Source organism: Sceloporus undulatus, chromosome 3, assembly GCF_019175285.1.
Source record: "Sceloporus undulatus isolate JIND9_A2432 ecotype Alabama chromosome 3, SceUnd_v1.1, whole genome shotgun sequence".
Taxonomy (NCBI): Eukaryota; Metazoa; Chordata; class Lepidosauria; order Squamata; family Phrynosomatidae; genus Sceloporus; species Sceloporus undulatus.
In genome coordinates, this window is record NC_056524.1 from 160,352,454 (window position 1) to 160,374,175 (window position 21,722).

The 21,722-nt window shown below is 40.8% G+C and overlaps 2 protein-coding genes across 3 annotated transcripts in view; both read right to left on the reverse strand.

Moving 5' to 3' along the window:
- Window positions 1-2,384, reverse strand: part of ADIRF (adipogenesis regulatory factor) — a 3,833-nt gene extending 1,449 nt beyond the window's left edge. Inside the window, exon 1 of the mRNA XM_042456106.1 lies at window positions 2,254-2,384. Within this exon, the coding sequence (XP_042312040.1) occupies window positions 2,254-2,317 (64 nt within the window). The 5' untranslated portion in view covers window positions 2,318-2,384. The remainder of the gene's footprint in view (window positions 1-2,253) is intronic.
- SHLD2 (shieldin complex subunit 2) overlaps window positions 1-21,722 on the reverse strand; it is a 124,505-nt gene that overhangs the window by 76,876 nt on the left and 25,907 nt on the right. The gene's annotated exons all lie outside the window — the stretch shown is intronic.

The following is a 21,722-nucleotide window of genomic DNA, read 5'->3' on the forward strand; positions in this document are numbered from 1 at the left end:
GAGTGAAAACTAACTTAAAGCAAGCTCTGTCCTTGGCTGATAGCGAGTCATTACCGTGTTACACAATTGTAGCGCTTGGATGTCACTTTAACTGTCATGGTTCCTTGCTGTCGAATCTCAGGATTGTAGTTTTGTGAGGTATTTTAGAATTCTCTCCCTGAAAGCCCTAGTGCGCTCCTGTGATCTACAAATCCCAGGGTTTAGTACGCTGAAGCCATTGCAATTAAATGGCATCAAAGTTTTTAATGGTGTTTTGTGAAATAACCATAGTTGAAACCTTGCTTTATAGCCGATAGTGATTGATTTGCAGCTCTTAACACTTGCTTCAGCCTAGCAATCTAAACATGTCAAAGCCTTAGTTGCTCAAGATTGTTCCTTCTGACACCAGCAGCACCTAAATATGCAACAAAATTGCTGGCATCCTTAGAGCACAAGAGGAGCTTCCAGAGGAGATCAGATTAATGGAAATGGAGTCAGTCTCTTGCACAGTTGTATCAATAACTTCTGCCGCTCTGTTTCTTCCTTAGCAAATTATGTCTGATGGAGAGTGGGAAAGGTGATAACTGTAAAAGGTGTACTTGTATACACAAGGGTAGAGGGTGAATGCAGCTTGTGTGTACAAAGGTGTTAAAAGGAGAGAAGTTCAGGTCCAAACGAAATTACTCCTGTGTTTTTTTGTGACATTAAATATCAGTCCCATACAGCCAAACTCTTACCTACCGATAACGGCTGCTAATGTTTCAACTGATAAATTCGTTACATAATTGACATAATTCCATCCATATTCTAAAAGGCATAATCTGTCTGAAAGGCCAGTTTTCTGGTCAGTTGGTAATTTTGTTACACAAATTATATTCTTGTAGAGCTCTACAATGACATTTGGTTTCTTCACATAGAAGTCAGATGTAAAATAGATGGCAGACAGGACCAAAAAACTGCAAAACAGATGTTTCTTTTGCTTTTGGAGCCGCACCCTTTCGTATTTTCCCCCTCCAAAGGTCAGAATCATTACTCTGGGTAGTGTGTTTGTTCTGACAGGAGAAAATCCAAATAACATGTGTTTGGTAAACAAGGTTTGTCTTACTTGAATTGCTATTACAGATTTGGACTACATTGTGGGATTCCTCCCCTCCTCCCCTCCCGATGCATTAATAATTTTTAATCAAGAAATAACTATGGGGAAAGCACTTCAGAAATTTTGTAAACCATGGACTAAAGTATTAAGGAGGCTAAACGCATTCTTACTTTTTATGCCCTATATTTTGTCACATAGGAAGATTAGGTCCAAAGTGTCCTTTCTTTGATCGCCATTTCATTTGGACTTGTTTTTACCCTTCCTCATCCCATAATAAGAAACAAGGAAAGAGACATGTGTGGCTTTAAAAAAACCAAAATAGAGTCTAAGGATGTTTACTAATTTGCCAAAGGAAAGAGGATGTGCTCTGCTCTCGTGCTTTAATAGTAATGTGATCTCCTGAATTGAGGTAAGAAACATAGGGAGTTATAGGTCAAGTTAGGTGTCGTTCTAACCTGATATTGTTTTCTCTGCCTGACAGAGGATCTACAGAGGCTCTGCCAAAGCAAGGGGTGCCTTCCTCAGTCTCTATGTGTATCATTGGCCCCTAATCTAATCCTATCAGATTGCTCACCAGGGACCCACTCCATGCATGGTTCCTTGTAGAGCTAACAAATAGCTGCCCAGCACCACATCTACTCCAGGTTGCTTACACTGTTAGATAGCTCTGCTCCTGGGTTCCAGTCAGTGGTGATCTATTTATCTATTTTATTTTATTTATGTACATTCCACCTTTCTCCCAATATAGGATCTGAAGTGCCTTACAATGTAAGTTAAAATGAAATCTAATGAAAATAATATATAATGCGGAAGTTAAACCAAACAACCTGCAATTTAATTAAAACCGTTTTAAAAAAAGCCATTTCACTGCCTGCTTGATCTCTAACTGGAGACACCTTCTTCCACTTGCAAAGCTGGTGCTCTACCTCTGAATATTGTTTTTCTTCAAGCAAAACTGTTCATTGTAGCACAGAGACAATTATAATAGGCTCCTGAGTAACAGCAAGCTTCTATTAAAAGGCAGCTACCAAAGCGGGTTTAAAAAGTTAGTAGTCCCACCAAGCCCTATGATGGGTATAGTATGAGTAGATCCTGGCACTGAAAAGACTCAATATATAGACTAGTGATGCTGCTGTTCTTAAAGATTAGAAAAAGACAGAAGACCAAATGTGCTTTACCTTTATCCTGTACAGTGTTCCCTGCCAGCTTTGTCGCTTGTTCTGCAAGATCTACTTTGAACATGTTTCCTGCTGTGTGGATGTTCTTCCACCCTCCTGGTCAGTTGATAGTTTCCTAAATGGAGTCCAGCCCTGTTTCCCTGCTCCCAAATGTGTTGGCTTTTATAGAGTAGGCAACTCCTTCCACCCAGAAAAGCCCTTCAGCACCCGCATTTTATTTTGCGACTTTCTCTGAACTTGAAAGACAGTCGAGGGATGTTTGGAATGACTGTATTCCTCACCTGAGGGAAAAGGGTGTGGTTTGGCTTTTAAAAACAAAAAGTTCTGAAGTAGTTTTCCATAGTGGCAAAATAAAGAGCTGTTGTGGAGCTGTGGCTTCCATTGCTGTTATGAAACATTTCCATCATGTTGGCTGTTGGAAGAGCCAGAGGCTACAATGGCATAATGGTGTGACATTGCAATATAGAGAATTACTAATCACATCTTCTTAGGGCTTAAACATAAAATTCTGGCTGCAGAGCTGGAGACCAAGTTGAATGACCAAGGGGAAGGGAGGGGAAAGGGTTGATTCACTTGCTTTTAGCTGTATCCCTGGAAATGCAAACAGAAGAAGGCAGCTAATTTGACATCTACTGAGTCCCTGATACAGACCAAGAAACCCTGTGCAGTCTGGCAGGTCACAAATCATGCAGACCACCCATCTAAATTTTGTGTTTCCAGTGACTATTTTTGGTTAGAATCAAAAGTCCCATTCCTTTAACAGGAAAGTTCCTCTAGAGCAACGATCCCCAAACTCTGCCCTTTAAGAGATGTTGAACTTCAGGTCCCAGAAGCCTCAGCCATGTTATAGCAATATAGCAATCACAAGTACATTTCTATACTGCTTATCAGTGCACTTAAGCACTCCCTAAGCTGTTTACAATGTGTGAGTTAATTGCCCCAACAACCTGGGTACTCATTCTAGCAACCTCAGAAAGATGCCAGGCTGAGTCAACCCTGAGCCTTTAGCTGGTTGAACTCACAACCTTGTGGTTTGTGAGTGAGTGGCTGCAGTACAGGCATTTAACCATTGCACCGCCAGGGCAGTGGCCAACAGTCTGTTGGCCAATAATCTGGGATTCTGGGATCTGAAGTCCAAAATCCCTTAAAGGGCACAATTTGGGGATCACTGCTCTAGAGAAAAGATGGTAGAGCATCTGTTTGCATATAAAGGGTCATCAGTTGAACTCTAGATCAGGAAGCAAGTGCAGAGACTCTCAGGAGCAACTGTGAATGAATACATTATAATAGATAATATTTGGTCCAATGGTGTGACTAATAGTCTAACCTGGTATAAGGAAACTTCATATGTTCCTAACATGGGATTTAATGGTGCTTTGCCAACCTGGTCTAGTGGTCTGAATGATGGACTAGGACTGCAGGAGCCTGGGTTCAAATTTTCATTCAACCTTGGAAACCCACTGGGTGATCTTGGGCAAGCCACATTTCTCAGCCTGAGAGAAAGCCAATGGCAAATTTCCTTTGAATAAATCTTGCCAAGAACACATGGTAAGTTTGCCTTAGGCTAGTCATATATCAGAAATTACTTGAAGGTGCAGGACAACAATAAAGATGTGCTTAGACATATTATAGTATTGATGAAATGTGCATTTCCAAACTGGAACAAATTCCATTCGGTTAACATGGTGTACTGAACCTCCCACAGCTACGCTGCTATAGAGGAGCACTTAAGTGAAGAGAGTTTTATATGGGCAGGCAATACTTACTAAAAAGATCAAGAACAATGAGCCTTGTGGCACCTCAAAGACTAACCATTGTATTCTGGCACAGGCTTTGAATCCACTTAATCAGATGCATTGTGTGTTGTGTTGGAGATAACGCAAATATTCTGGCATTAGTAAGTCAATTAACATGTTCTGTGATGGAGAAAAAAAACCTTTTAACTTGAATCAAACCACAGATAATAGAGCTGAGTCTTTTAATGAACTGTAAACCAGCCTTCTTTGCTTTCTAGTCTCCCTTTGAAATTCTTTTGCTGAACAATGACCACTTTAAGGCTATTTGTAATGTTGGCAGGCTACAGCATCCACAATGGCTCATGCAATATCATGCCCTAGTTTTGTGTATTTGCAAGTATATTGTCATGTGTTTGCAAGCATATAGACTTTTGAGGCTCACATATTGTCCCATGTGATGGAGCATGGAGGACTAGCAGAGATGCCACCACCAAGAGCCTAGGCAAAATGAAATGGGACAAGCACCTGCATCATGAATCAGCACAGCAGCTGATCATGTAAACAGAACAAGAAGCAAAAAATATATTTCTAAACAGCCAGGTCTATAAGTAAGATGTTTCCCTTAGTTCTGAAGAAAGAGCATGTATCAGACCATAGGTGTGAGGACACCCAGCCAATCGGATAACCTACAGCCAACCATGGCATTCAACCTGATCTCTTGATCAGATTTGCTGCAGAGAAAACCACCCTACTAATGCTGGCCATCAGTAGTCCCCTTATTGTTGCCCCTGTTGTTCAAGCAATGGTAAGGAAAATATATCCAAGCCCAGCTTGTACAAATAGTATAAAAGGCCATAGACTCCAGTGTTCTTGATTTGTGTCTTTTCTGGTTTAGACTCTCACACTGATCTTCATTCTTTGTCCATTCCTGGGATTTCTGCACCCTCACAGCTGCCGATTGTTCCTATACTGAGCTAAGTAACTTAAACTGCTGTACTTATTTAGCATTGTACCAAGCTTAAAGCCACCACAAACTGGAAAATGCAGGGTCTCCAATAGTCTTCATAAAGTCCTGGTTTTGGTAATCCAGGGTCAACATGAATAGAAATTCTGCCAAGGTTTCCTCTTCCCACAGCAGTAAATAGAGGTTTTACACTTACCATCTTTTCTAAAAGGTCTGATCTATCTTCTAGAGAGATTCTTTCCTTACTAATTGTAGCTTCCTCCTATACATGGAGATGATAAAGATGATTTTCATTCTGGCTGGTGTGTATGAGAAAGACAGATGGTGAGGTCTCTAGACCATTCTTTATCTACTCTGTCTTATACCAGACTCCTTTCTGATTTAAGCTGACATATTCTAGGGTTGCTGGATCCTCTCTTGAAGGACAGACATCATGTTGGCTTAGAGACCTTTCATGTTCCATAATTATAGCACTATGATTTCACTTTAATTGTCATGGCTGTATCCTATGGAATTCTGGGGTTTGTAGTTTGGTGAGGCACTGGAGATTGCTGGCTGAGAATTCCAAACACCACTCCATGGGATTCCAGGATTCCATGGGATGTTGCCCTTACAGTTAAAGGGTTTCATCACATAAGGCAGATAATTTGCTATTGCATCTGAATAATAGCACCTTCTGTCAGTTCTTACCACATGATGTCATTGCTTTCCGTTGTTGTGTGATAGGTGACCATTTTAAAAAAACAATCCTTTTTGCTAACACAAAAAATCCATTATTGAGCTCCTTTCCCACTTCCGTCATGCTATGATTTCCAGTGCAAAAATTCAATTGTGCTGTTATGCCAGTTTTCAGCAATCAATGAATGGTCAGGGGGCATGTGCTTTGGGTGGGAGAGCCAGCCCCTTTCTGGAGTCACTATTGCAACAACCGTTCAACATCATGGCCTGGTAACATCTCACTCTCTCTCACACACGTACACACATCCAAACCTGTGCTGCTTTAGAATTGGGGTGGAAAAGACACACAAGAAATAATGCAGGGGGTCTTGGCTTTGACATTCTACTTGTCCCTTTTTGTGTAGGGATAATGTTTGTACCCCCAAAGGGTGGTAGAGTGCAATTTCATGAAACGGTGTGGGTTCTATGTAGGGTACTATACACTTCTTTTTCTTCATTCCACAATGCCACGATTGCAAAACATGGGGAGGAGAAAGGGAGCTAGGGGAGATTCCTCAGAGGAGGACCCCCAGTGGGATTTTGATTGACTGTCTTAGGCCTTCAGGAGAACATCTGGGTGTGAAGAGCCGGGTATGCTTACTGGCAAATCTTCAAAAAAAATTCTCCATCGGTATGCCATCCTGACCTGAGAAACATGGTTGTCTTGGTGTGGGGACGAGAAGCAAGCAGTGGTTCACCTGATGAAATCGGTCAACATGGACCCTAACCAGTGCCAACTGGGCCACACCAAGGTCTTCATCAAGGCCCTCGAATCCCTTTTTCTTCTTGAAGTGAGGGGGTGCTTGCTTTTGCCCGCCTTCCCCTCTTCTATCCCCATCATTTCTCAGAAACAATGACTTGCCCAGCTCATCCCAGGGGAGGAAGAAGAAGGAGGCCCAGCTGCCCTTGTTACCACCTTCCAGCCATTGCTGCCATAGCCATTGAGGAAAGGGGGATGATCTGGATGAATCAAAAGCAGAGAGAGATGATTGAAGGTGGTAAGGGATGAATGGAGAGAGGATCCCCACCTCAGCCCATGTAGGCCCTGGCCTTATGGGCCCTATCACATTTCATTGTTATACAAGTGAAAAGAGAAAGGGATAATATTGGAGGAGGTACTGGGTAGGTAGTCTGTGTGTGATAAGTTATTGGCACTAATGGACATTGTAATCCAGAAATGGGTCCAAAGGTGCACAAGGTAAGACAACAATCTCAATTGCATTGCATTTTCACAGACAATGCAGCTGTAGTGGGAGAGGGGCATCATGCAATAAGGCCTAAGGTGTAATTATATTGCTATAATTTTGGAATGTGAAAGGGACCTAGTTAACAAGAGGCAAGAGGAGGCATGACTGGCTACCTTTTCAACTTAGAATTAGGCTATCTCCCTGACTTTTTATTTAAAATGTTCACTCAAATATGCTAACAAAGTGGGGTATATGATGACTATATCCCAGAGAAGCAAATTCAGTAACTAGTGTGATATCAGTATGAGCTGATAGTTCTTGCTACTAATCAGTGTATCCACCATTATCCACTCTGCAAGCCTTTTCTTTTGTTGTATGCTTACACAGGCTTAAGCGGAAATTCAGTCAAATGAAGTTTATGGTTGGAAGAGTGACCACTCAGTATAGCTTTCCCCTCAGTAATCCATTGGAAAGGAATCTGTCAGGTTGCCTGTGAAGAGATCAGTCCCTTTTTTCCTCTGTAGACCTGTGTCCTGATTCTAAATTCCTTCAAAGGTCTTTGTCAAGGGACAGAATATCATTAGGAACCTCTGTAACACCCAGTTCATCACCTATTTCCCAAGAAGAAACCTAGACATACTAAGTGCCTAGTTGTGTTTGTGTTAATGTTAGCATCAACCTTCCCAAACATATTGTTGACAACTAGTGCACATACTAACTTCTGAATGCCTTCCTTGCAACAGATCTTCATCTCTGCACTTCCTCTCCTGAACCTCTCTTTCCCACCCTTCCCTTCCAAGAAGCCTTATAAGATTGAGTTAGCTTGACTCTTAACCTTTATAAATCCCAAGCTGTAGTAGCACTAAGATCCAAAGGCTACTACTTAGGATGAGGACAGCCCATTGAAATCTATGCACTCAACCCTCCATTGGTTTGTGGTCAATAGGAAACACAGCTGACAGAAACAAGCAGATATTTGGATGTGGCACCCTTTTCCTGATCCTACTTTCCTAACACAATAGTTATAGCTGTCCCCGTGTACAGAATGAGATGGAAAGTGCTTCATGATTGTGAATATCTTCCTTCCTCTTCCATCAGTTCTTGACAAATGGTTCCAGCATGGAAGACTTATATCTTAATCTACTGGTCTTCAATGGTGCAACACACCTCAGATCTGTACCACTGCCACTTTCCTTCCTTTCTTTCGATGGACATTATCCCTTTCATTTGGTGGGGTGGGAGAGAGAAAGAAAAAGAAAAGTGAAGAATGTGAGCAAGCACAGAAAAGAACAAGGAGAAAAACCTGGTATGTATCACCAAAATAAGTAAATGAAAATTAACCAGGCTTCTTGTTTCACATTAGGTGAGTTCTACAAACATGTTTTGTCACATGCCTTTTCTTGCTTGTTTGTTTTAATCACTTTATTCTTCTGTTGAATCTTTTGGATTAGATAAAGGCTAGAAATCTCAAGCACATTAAACATTTTGCTCTCTGTGTGCACCACCTTCATTCTTCTGCAGTGAGGGTTTTTCATGCGGGTAGATGTCAAAAAGTACACTTTACAGTTATGTGTGGTATGTGTACTAACCAGATGGACAACATGCCACATCTTTTCCACAACAGACTTTTTCATACTCTTAGCAGCTTGATGAGCAAGATAACCTCTCACTCGTTCCAGTTTCTTGCTTTCTAAGATAGAATCCAGCTAGGTATCAGTAAAACGTCCTGAGGCAAGCTGCATAGTTCATAAATACATTTTAAAAGGGGAGGGGAGTAGAAATATCCTGTATCCTACAAGGCAACATCATATACCCAAATTGTCCTGATTTGGCAGGGACAGTCCCACCTAATTCTCTGGATGTTATTAGACAAGGGAAATTAGAAGTATAATCTAATGGCAATCCGAACGCAACCATGAGGTTTAACGTTATTGCGTGATAGACTACCACATGCAATTTTGGGCAATGGGAAGTCAGTCCAAATGCAATCATGGAGTTTCATGTTATTGCATGATAGACTATCACATGCAATTTCGGGCAATGGCAAGCTATTTCTGGGCAATGGGAAGTCAGTTTGAACGCAATTTGAATTCACGTAAATTCACTGAACTAGCGAATTCACGTGAATGCGTTCTGGCCCCACTTTCTTTTTGATCGAAATTAAGAGACATTCATCCCGTGTGATAAACTCCTCTGTTATCCCACTTTTACAGTTGCTTTTAAAATGTCCCAGTGTCTCTCTTCTTATCGCCCACTTTTCCCCCTTGTCCCCAGCTGACTTCCGTTGCTCCAGATTGAGTTCAGAGTTCAAAAATAGTTTGCAGTCAACACACCAGAGAGAAGAGGAGGAGAAATGGTTGTTATTGTTGTTGTTGTTGAAATAGTTATACCCATTCTATATGGGAAGATCTCAGGGTACAAATATCATTAAAAATGTTAAACAAATTGAAAATTTGAACAAAAATCCTAAATGGCTAACACAACTGTCCCTGCATGTTTTCTTAAGTGGAAAATTTGTAGACTTAGGTGAAATCAAAGTGCTGCAGCCTCCCTCAGCTTGTGTGTTCTTCCCTTCACAATCTTAAGAACAATCCTACAGCAAACCAGCATGGACTTTTTTTGGCAGAAATTGTTCTGACAGGATTTGTCCTTGCCTTCCTCTGATCCTGAGAGAGTGTCACTTGCCAAAAATCTCCCAGTAGGTCTCTATAGCTCAGTGATGGTGAACCTATGACACGCGTGCCAGAGGTGGCACTCAGAGCCCTCTCTGTGGGCACACATACTGTCGCCCCAGCACAGTTTGCTAGAGTTTCTTACTAGAAAGCCAGAGGGATGTGGCACTTTGTAATAAATAAGTGGGGTCTGGGTTGCAGTTTAGGCACTCAGTCTGTAAAAGGTTCACCATCACTGCTATAGCTGAATGAGGATTCAGGCCCTGGTCTCCCAGTATCCTAGTCCAACACTCAAACCAGCCCACTCAATCACACTCTGAAGCTCTAAAGCTTCTCTCCCAAATCCAGTTACCTGGTAGTAAACTTGTTGAACTCAAGCCTTAATAGTAATTCCTAGATATACCTACCCATAAGTAATTACTACTCAGATTTGAGTTAATCCAAGTTTACCAGAGGCCAGAGGGTAACTTTGTGTAGGACTGCTGGCAGATTTGGAAGAGGAAGTGAGCATAGCTTCAGCTCCCTTTTCCTTTCAGTGAAACTTCTTAAATATTGGGAAGCCTTAAATCACAGCATTCAGTTGCTCTGAAAGCATCTGGAATAAATGTAGCCCCCCCACAGTTGCTGTCTTGCCTACATTTACAGAGTTTGCATCCTGAAATTGGAGGCGTCGGTGTTAGGCAACAAAACCAGTGCTGTGAACTGAAAATAAACAACTGTCTAGAATAGGTAGTTTAATACCTTTTCAGAAGGGTTAATGCCAGCCCAGTTTGCAGCAAGGCACAGTAAACATATATTTAAGGAATACACACTCAGGCCTTTATCACATTAAGGGAGATCCTGTGGGAGTTAAATGTGATTTAAAGTACATTTGGATTTAAACCAAACTTGCAAATTGTCAAAGGGGGGGGGGGGGGAGGAAAAAGGAAGGAAGGAAGGAAGAAAGAAAGGAAGAAAGAAAGAAAGATTTATAGTAAGCCTCTGTCATGTTATGCAGGCATCAAATGAAAGTCAATGCATCAATATTTGCATATTGTGGAGAGGAATATAGCAGCTATAACAGGCTAGAAACATTCAACAGGTAAGAAGAGTAATAGGTCATTATTGATGCTGGGAGATGAAATATTGTTGCCAGATTTGGTGTGTGACAGGGCCTTCAATAGTTTAAAAGACTGTTGCCAAGCCTAGTTTCTTTGAACTGAGTGTGCTTGCCACAGCAATGAAAAGAGGGTCTCCTGCCAGTGTTTCTTCTTCTGCACAAAAGCAGACAAGGACTGACCCAAATTGAGTCTGAGAAAAATCTGCTGGGAGGAAATTAGTCTGGGTTAGGGTGCTGTCAAGAGGAAGTGGGACACGGGGTCTTGTAATGTTAATCCGCTCCAAGAGGTCTGCTTCAATAGTTTGTACTAGTTTTAATATGCCAGCATCTGGACCCATTGCTCAGAGACAAGCAACACATTGCAATAATTTCATGTAAGGAATTTGTGTCCAGGAACAAACTCTTCTAGAACACGGCCTCAGAGCCCGAAAAACCCACAAAAAGCTAATTTGTCTCCTCTTTTAAAAATAAAAATAAAATAATATTTAAGTGTAATAATGGAAAAAATGACACAGCTAACCTCATGCAGTATGATCATCATAATAATAAAACAGTCATTTCCATCTCTGAAGCTGCTCTCAGTAGGAATGGGACAAATATGTCCATTTCGGTTTCATTCTCTTAGGTTTTGAATCTTAAATTTGGTTTGTCCCAAACTTTGATAAAATTGTTTGTATCTTCACCTGAAAAATATATGCATTTTTGGGCATGTTGCACCTGATGAATGCATTTTTCTATACAATTTTGCATAATATGCAAATTCTTGCAAGTGGTTTTCCCAAAGGAATACATTTTAACTTTTTAAAAATATATATATGAATATAAACATTTTATGTGCACTTTCTCCTAATATACTAATCTGGAACACACTGTGCACACATTTTTGACCAAAGAACTGCATTGGAAAATTTTGGAAAAGTGTAAATCTTAAATGAATAATTACACTTTGGATTGTATGTTGGTTGTAAGTATAAGTTAGATATTAAAAGGGAAACCAAATGAATTTCTTCTCTCTCCTAAGCTATCAACCTCAGAAGGAAAGCTTCTATTGGTGCCATCTTCTTTTCTCTGGAATTTGGACATAGTATATTAGTCCTCATCCTGTATCTCCAGTTTGTCTTGCATCTCTTCCAATCAAAACTCCCAATTGCTTTTAAGTCCAAAATACAATGCAGAAATAATTCAGTGAGACTGCTTTCACTGCCCTGGCTCAGTGCTAGGGAATTCTAGGAACTGTACTTTATTGTGGCACTAGAACTCTCCGACAAGAAGGCCGAATGTCTCACAAAACTACAATTCCCAGGATGCCCTAGCACTGGGCTAGGGCAATTAAAATGGTCGCAAACTGGATTATTTCGTCAGTATGTTTTGGGCCACAGACTATCTTGTTGGACAGGCTAAAAGCAGATGTACAAAGTTATGAGGCAAGGATATTGAGCAGAGCAAGCGTTTCCATTCCTACTGGACCGAAGGCGCCCTGAATAAAATGAGGAAAAAAACTCTGAAAAAACAAAACAAAAATCAGACAATCAAACGGGCATCAAGTCTGTGGCAAAGACCATAGAATCATAGAGTTGGAAGAGACCACAAGGGCCACCCAGTCCAACCCCCTGCCATGCAGGAACTCTCAATCAAAGCATCCCCAACAGATGGTCATTCAGCCTCTGCTTAAAGACCTCCAAGGAAGGAGACTCCACTACCGAAACCAAATAAGCAATCCAAACTGTGCTTTTAAATACTTATACTTCATTTATATAGAAAATGAATGGAAAATCCCAAACAATGTAGAAAACAAATGGATATCTCTTTGCCAGATATGGTGAAGGGATCTTTATTCAACAGCTTCTCTTAAAAGGCTGGAGAACAGATTGCTGGGGGAATATTTAAAGTAAATCTGAACACATAGGAACTGATAATACCACTGCCACCCCCGGATTACTTTGACTAAGAAGTGAGTAGTGATAAACGGAAGCCATCTGGGCCTAACACAGTCCTGTTGCCAAGGTTTCTTATCACAAACACTTTCATGACCAACGTTCCCATTAGCAGGCTGAGGCAGATGCCAGGGGATGGAGCTTAGCAGTCTGCCTTGCACCCCCGGCCTTAAGCAAGTCTGTTGGATGCCATGGAAGAAGCTGCTCCATTATCAGTGTTTAAGTCAGATTCAACAGCAGTCCAGTTGTTTTTTGTACTTAGATTGGGGATGGGGATGGAGGGAGCATCTTCTCTTTCAATTCAATTCAAAAGGATGTAGGCCATCCTTGGGTGCTGCTCATTCCATGCCTTAGAATTCTTGGCCAGAGAGCTCCTCTCCATACAATCCGCCCCGCACACTCAGATCGGCTGGGAAGCAATTGCTAAGAGTTCCTGAAGTGAGATACTCTACCACCATACAGAGGGCCTTTTCCACCTCGGCCCCCAAGCTCTGGAACTCGCTTCCCAGCGAGCTCCGCTCGGCCGCCTCTCTGGACCAATTTAAAAAGGGGCTCAAAACACACTTTTTCCAGCAGGCATACCCCTAATACCCCCGAGATATCTCCTTTTCTCCCCTCATTGATGCACAATTGTGCTAGTCTGGACAGTTATTTTCATTGTAGGATGTTTTAACTGATGATTGACGTTTTAATGTATTTTATTGTATTTCATGGACTGTATTGTTGTATGGTCTAAGTGTTGTAACCCGCCTTGATCTTTGGAAAGGCGGGCTAGAAATAAAGTTATTATTATTATTATTATTATTATTATTATTATTATTATTATGGCAGGTAAAGTGAATCATAGTTCTATAACTGGTGTAAAAAGTCTCTAGTTGTTGTTATCTAGTTTAGGCTGAAAACACAATCAGGGCCCAATTGCTGAGATGTCAGGGAAGAGGTGTTGGGTCTTGATGTTCCAGAGAGACCAGACTCAGCCTGTAAGCACCTTACCATGGGAAGAAAATGAAGTTAAATGATAAACATTTAACTTGAAAATACTATAGAAATATTCATATGCTTGAAAATATTTATATCAAGACATTTCCTTGCATCTAAGTGTAGGGCCTAATAGACTAAATAAATGCACCAGATCCTTGGAAGCTAAGTAAGGTCAGCTGTGGTTAGTAATTGGATGGGAGACTGCCAATGAATACCAGGTGCTATAGGATATATTTCAGAGGAAGGAACTGCATATTCTGAGTACTCTTTGCCTTAAAAAACACTATGAAATTTGACAGGAATCTTGAAGGCACATGCATACACATGTGTCTATTGGGCATATCCAACCCTTTAGATGGAACCAATGAGGTACAGTGATAGAAAAGAACAAGGAATATTTTGCCCAAGCAGTATTCTCCCTTAGAAAACACACATAAACACCTTTTAAGAGTTTTGAATTTTTTATTTTGAAGTTGTGGGGAATGAAAGTCATCTCCATGCTGCGTATACTCAAGATAATCACCCCCTTGCAATGTCCATACAGGCACTGCACACATCCATATGCATATATGTATTAAATGTAGGGGAGGATGAACTTCAGTAATGGTCTAGAAATACGTTGAACAAGAGCCTGCATTTCTTGTTTTACAAACTGTGTAGGGCTTGTAAATTAGGGCACAGAGGTTGGAATCTGCAAGGTGAGAAGTGCTGGCAAGACTGGGCATTACACTAGAACCTTAGGGGATGTTGTGGAAAGAAGTACCAAGTTATCTCCTTGCAAAATGCCGTTTCAGAACAACCATAACATGGCAGAACTGGGGTGAGGAAAGGCTGATAGTATATTTGAAGGGCTGTCTAGACCAGATTTGGTTTATAAAGAGAGTTCATGTCTTGCAAGTTGCCCATCCACAATCAGCACCTGGATAGTAGACTGAAAAATCAGACAGGTCACCTCATCATGAAGTCTCATCCTCATCATGGGGAGATGTCTTGCATTTTTCTTTAAATTAGAGCAATTCCTTGTACATGTGCATCTGTTCATCTCAATTAAGTGGTGGAAATACATGTAAAAACCTGGCCTCTTTCGTCCTCTTTTCTGGTCAATCATTTTCTCTGTTTTGTGGTATATATGTGTATGTGTGGATATCCTATTCCCAGGGCCAATTCTGGGCTTGTGGGGGGCTGCTTTGTAGCTGCTTTGGTACCAGGAGGAAGAGTGTGGCTATAAGAAGCAGCAATTGTGACTACAGCCCCCTTTTAGGATATGCATTGTAATAATAGAACTATCCTTTTTTGCAATGCCTCTCATGAACATGCTTAGAATTGCAACTTCTTCTCCTGTTTTGGAGGACCAAAAATGTTACAAAGATTTTAGTGAGAATCGAATATTCTTGCACTCCACTCTGTGGCTGGAAAGAGTAACTGCAGGAGACTGTTGTTAGTTAAGTTCTTTTAAAGTATTATTTGCTGTTTTATTGGTTATTTTATTAGAATTTTGATATTAAACTGGTTTCATTTTGAATGTTATCCAGAGGATTGCTGTTCCAACGCAACTCTGAATGGGATAAATGGATAATAAGTTTATAACTGTGGCTCTCCATTACCTGTCCAAAATTATCTCCTGCTTCCATGGATAGAACTGCCTTTGCTGCCTCTTGTGTTTGGAATTCTCTCCATAAACAAGACCCAATTGAATTTCAGAGAAGTTCTCAGTGGCTCTGTTCTATTAGTGGGTGAGGCAAAATGCAAAAGGCTGGCACTGAAAATATCAGCATATTTTAGTTTAAAGCTCGTGCTGCTTGCCATGAAGCCTTAAGACAAGTGTTTTAAATTTTTACAATGAGGCGGGGACCCATACAGAAACTAGGAAAACAAGTGAGTGTGTCATGAGGAAAGCAGACTGGTTGTGTAGTGCAGGGTAGGACGGATGGGTTTGGTCCCAGGACATGAAGTTCCCCAGCCCTGCTCTACAATAAAAGTAGTGCAAATAGGGGCAGGGTGGCTCTGGCAGTTTCATTCATGATGGATAATTTCATATTTAACAAGTCTTACCAGACTTGTGGCAAGCAGTGAGATTCTGGTGGCTGCAAGTGAGATTTGTTGTTATTACATTCATTTATATCCCACCGTTTTCCCAGTAGTGGGACTCAAGCTGGTTTATAAATTACTAAGTACAAATTAAAGCCATACTAAAATACGGATACACATTCACACACTCAAATGCAAGAGCTCTCTCTCTCTCTCTCTCTCTCTCTCTCTGTGGTACTTTTATTATTTTTAATCTGTATTGGTTTTAAGAATGTATTTAATGAGATAGATAGATAGATAGATAGATAGATAGATAGATAGATAGATAGATAGATAGATAGATAGCATGGTGTAATGAGTGTTGGACTAGAACTCAGAGAGATCAGCATTTGAATCCCTGCTCAGTCATGGAAACCCACTGGATAACTCTAGGCTAGCCACACTCTCTCACCCTCAGAGAGATGAAAAGGAAAACCCACTCTGCACCAATTTTGCAATGTGTGTGTGTGTGTGTGTGTGTGTGTGTGTGTGTGTGTGTGTGATAGTATCTCTGAAGGGTCACAATTAGTCAGAAACAAATTGAAGGCACATAACAATAAGATATATTTATGGAGGGTGTGTGCGCATATATATATATATATATGGTTTTAAATATATATATAAAATGAAAACCTTCTAAAATTCATTAAAGAGGAGGATATAAAAAGTCAACAAAACAACACCCCATTAAAAGCTTCCCACAGTCAATTTCTAATTGTCTGATGGAATAGGAAAGAATGTCATTAAAAACAGCATTTGCAGCCACTCCAACATTTTCAATTTCCATGTATCTTTTATTTAATTAAAATCAAATGAGAAACAGAAATATATGCAAGCTATCACAGCCCATAGTATTTCTGCATTAACAGTTATGCATCTGGGCTAATGCTGTGTTTTTTTTGTTGGTTGAAACTATTTCGATAGGAGACAGATAACAATACAGAGCGGCCCTGGCATGCTGCATGCTTCCAACAACTTCTGCCGTTTTGAAATGGTCACAGTTGGGAATCATTCCAATTGCAGCAGCATTAAATCCCTGCAGATTTAACATTAATTTTCAGACAGTCAACAAAAGAAAACCATCTGCTCACAAACAAAACACAAACCTCTAAAGCCATTGGGATTTAACAACATGTGGAAGTTGCACGCAAAGAGGGCAGCCTGGCACCATCAATATAATTGTTCAAATCTCAAAGATTGGCACATTAGCATAGGAGAATTTTGGGAAATGGCTGTAGTATCTCCATTGGCTGACTCCTTTAATGTCATCATGCCACCCTCCAGATATTGTTGGATTGCAAGTCCCAGTATCCTTAGACAATACATGCAGTGATGAGGTCATGCTGGAACTTGTCATCCAACAACATCCGTCTGGAAGGCCACATGATTCCCACCTCTGCTTTAAGGTGATGTCTCATCTGTACATAAACAGATAAAGAAGAAGGTGGGGAGGATGATAAAATAATTTTTACGAAAGGCGACGGACATGTTTTTGCAGCCATTATTATTACACAAATGAGATGATAATTCAGAAAGCTCCACCATATTTGCGAGTACTAAGGGTCCCTCATATGTTTGGTAGGTTGTCCAAATTTTAAGGAGCTTTATCTTCTGAAGGTTGCTTGCAGCTCTTTTTCTTTTCTTTTCAAAATGCACATTGACAAAATGAACATAGAAGAAGAATATATTCCATGTAAAAGATAATAATTATGATAAAAATTGAAGAGGAAAATGTGAGTTTGCTCAGCTATCTTCCTCGGCTCTAGCTATTGGGTTAGTCATCCTCATTTTTTCAGTCCAATTTTTTTCTCAAGGCCAGATACTGCATTTGCTGCTTGTCCAGATGCTTTATCAACACCATCTTGAACCATCTTGCAGGTCTGGTCCACAACTGTAAAAGGCAAGGAAGATTATTATAAAGCAATGTTGCTCAAAATTCTGTTACTTATTCCTTCAGGACCATCGTTTAATGCTATATACATCTACTGCATGTAATCTCTATCAGATCCCACAAAAGTTAGAGCTTGCCATTTTTATAGGCTATATTGGTTCCTAGTATCCTGCCATGACTACTTTCCACTCAGGCTGCTGCCACACTGCAGAGTTAACGCAGCTTGATACTGCTGTAACTGTCACAGCTCCATCCAATGGAATCCTGGGATTTGTAGTTTGTTGTGGCACAAGGGATCTCTGACAGAGAAGCTAAATATCTCACAAAACAACAAATTGCAGAATTCCATAGCATTGAGCCATGACAAATAAAACGCTGTCAAACTGCATTAATTCTGCAGTGTAGATAGTTAAGGATTAGACTGTCCTTTCATGGCAGGAGTGAGTGCATCTGGGATTTCCCTAGGCCTTATCCCTCCTCTGAGGATCATCATCATTATCGTCTTCATCAATTAACTCTTATTTTGTCTTTCTCCCAAAACTAGGACTCAAGGCAGCTTACAAATATCAAGAGAAAACAGCATTCAAAAACATACAGAAAGTTATTATTAAAATGCAATTAAACTATCTATAAAATTAAAACCATTTAAAATAAATCCATTAAAAAGATCAAAAATGAAAACCAGTAAACCTTTACACAATTAAAACCCCTTGCAATCATTTCATTAAAACATGTTGGATCAGAATAGTTTCAACTTGCCTATGGAAGGACATAGGCAAAACATAGGGAGCCAGCATGGCGTAATGGTTTGAGAGCTGGACTGCAACTCGGCCATGAAACCCACTGGGTGATCTTGGGCAACCTACACTTTCTCAGCCTCAGGGGAAGGCAGTGGCAAACCTCTTCTGAACAACTCCTGCCAAGAAAGCCCCATTACAGGTTTGCCTTAGGGTCACCATAAGTTGGAAATGACTTGAAGGCACACAACAACAATGGAAGGACAACAAGGAGGGAGTCATCTTAGCTTCCGTAGGATGGTATTCCAAAGCCAGAAAGAAGCCAACAAGAATGCCCTCTCTTCTGTTCCTACCAAGACAACCAGCTACATTTCTTTTGAGTGTAATCATGACCACACACAAAAAATGTTTTTGTTAGTTGTCTTCCAAATAGCATTGTTCTAAAAAAGAATAAAGGAACTCTGGATCATAGGAAGATTCTACTATGCGTAAGAACCCTGGAAAGCTGTCTCTTGTTGCTCAATTTTGCTAGGGAAAGTGTTTACTTATACCAGTTGCTGCTGAGCTGAGTCATAGCTCAAGCTCAGAACCTGGAAACCCTAAATGAATACAAAAAACACTGACAGAACACAGACGAACTATGTAAAAGTCCTGTTTACTCTGCCTACATCATCAATTTTGAGTACAGTTTGTTAGTTTTGCATGGCAGCATGTTGTATCCCACATACTGAACATATTTTTGTATTGTTTGGATATTTCTCTTTTCCATATCTGTATATGTAATTTTGTGTTTTGTCAATGTTCTGCCAGTGTTTTTGTGGCCTGGGGATTGTGTATCATGATTTTGTAATTCTGCAATGTATTTCCCATGTTTTGCTGTTGTGTGCTTTTATAGCATTTTGATTGTTTGGTTTTTGACTGCCGCTCATTTTCTGATTTGTACCAGTTCAAGAATATACATGAGGCTGTCATGCTAAGCCAGTTCATTGGTCTATCTAGACCAACTGTCTGATTGGGACTGTGGAGATTATCAGACGGGGGACGGGTTGGGGATGGGAGCAAACCAGATCACTCTCTTGTCCTTATCCCATTCTTATCACAATCGCGTGAAAGAACATCATACACATCATGCTTATCCAGTGGTTATCCTGTCAGCAAAGTGGAATTATCCTGTCACTAGTATTTCTGTTAATGAAAGATGAAGGGAAATGATGGGACAACTTCACCTCACTGATGGGAGAATGACGGGATCGGCGTAATGTCGCCAGAAAGTTTTTTGCGCAATCGCAGTCAATTGTACTTCAATGTTGGCATAATGACCAGATAAGCACAACGTCGTATGAAAGTTCTTCATGTGATCACATAATAAAGACAGGGCAAGGATGGGAGAAGGGTGACCTTTTCTCAATGTGATAATCTCCTGTATCTCTGGGGTTTCTGGCACAGCTATTAGCCAGTCTTGTTCTCCATCTGAGATTTTTCATGTGCTCTCCCCATGAGGCATGACTTGCCCAAGTGTCTCTTATACACCAAGCAATGGGCAAACATTACAAATCAAACAGGCAGAGACTGTTTTGTTAGATTTGCTTTCCCCAATCCAGTACCCACCTGATGTGTTGGACTACAACCTCCAAAAAAAGGTTACTAGTTGGGGATGATGGGGCTTGTAGATGAACACATCTGGAGGAGGCAATGACAGGGAGGCAACCAGAGATTGTTTGATTTCTCCCTAATTGAACTTAAACAGCATGCCTTGTTCACTACACATGTCTACTGTGAACCTCATCTTATTTCTCTCATACCTTTCTGACCTGCCTCCGCAACTTGGTTCACACCTTGCTGGGTAGCCTTTCCCAGGTTGGTTGCTGAAATCAGGAAAAAGACAAGGTTTGTTTGTCTTAAGACATGGGTACAGAAAGTCAGAAGTACAGTAAGACAATGTAAGTAATACGAAAACAGTAGACCAGACCTGTACAAACTGACTCAGATAAGCTTAAAACAAGTGTAACTATGCTGATCACATCATCCATCGTTGGTCAATGATGGTTTGCTAGGTGAGCCATCTGGTTGTGCTGACTGAATGCATGGGACTCAGGCTGGGAAAGCAAAAGGGTTGTCAGGTACTTCTTGGCTGAACTGCATGTTACTTGAAATACATAGTGGGCAGGTGGGCCTAATTTTCTTTCTTAATCCACAGTAAACATGCATATCCAGGCTGAGTTTGACTGCTCTCCATGTGTGGACTATACAAGAAAAAGCTTTCCATTCATGTCAATGGAAGTTCACCCTCTTTTTAGTTCTAGGAGAAGTGAATTTAAGGGGAGGATTTACTACAGGGAGGTAATGTAAGGTTCCCCTGCCAGATCACAACGAACTGGGTCCTGTATACTTAATCTGGAATAAGAAAGCAATTGAGGTTCCACTCTGTCCCTGGTATTCAACTGAGCTGATCAGTACCTGAAAACCCCTTTGTTATCTCAATCCCATGATGCATCCAGGCTGCTATCTGTGACCAGGGACACCAGAAGGCTCAATAAACCCCACGGCACACTATCATTCAGAGCAGTGTCATGATCAGATTGTAGAGTCACATGCGCAGGCCATTATTTTAAAGTACTTGGGGAAATTGTAGTTTGAAATGGTAATGTTATCAGCCACGGATCAGCTGACACTAACAAGATGTTCTTTGAGAGAGTGCTGAGTATGTTCATACAATATGAAAAACAGCATCTCCTGTATCATAGCACCTGACTGAGTTTTGGTAACCTAACAGACAGATGAGGCATTTAAGGGTATGAATTGAAATGTTTTTCAAGATAGATCCCCCCCTCTTTTTCTGGTGGAAAGGCAGTGACTTTTTAAGCACTAGGGTGAGCACAAAAGAGTATCATTAAAATCCAGGGTAGGCAAATGGTTTGTCAGTAGTAGCTGGAGCCTTTGAGGTCATCAGGGTGGTGAATCCACTTTGAATTTAATCTGAAGTTTAAAACCATTTTCCAAGGTTTTGAACGCTATCCTCAAAATCAGTTCAGTTTCTTTAAAGTCTGGTCTAAACCCAAGAGTGGATTTATTTCCACACTGACATCGGAGCCACTAGAATGAAGGGTAGCCTTCCAGATGTTGCTAAACTACAAACCCCCATGATTCCCCACCAGTGGCTAGTTTGGCAAGGACTGACAGGAGCTGCAGTTCTACAGCATTTCAGCAGCCACACGTTGACCACTCGATTAAACCTCTCTACAGAAAAGAGCATGATCTATCTAAGCCAGCAACAGCAATGGCTTTTTCGTCCCACAGCCCTAATGAGTACATGGTAACACTGAAACAGACTCTCTACATGACACATTATTAAGCATCTGAAAACAATCCTGGAGCATTCTAGTGTTTCTTGGATTCAGATTACATGACAGCCTCTGTTCCAAATAAGAGTGAGGGAAGGCTTGAGCCAGATTGGAAAAAGAGGTAGTTCAACATGCTCCTGGAA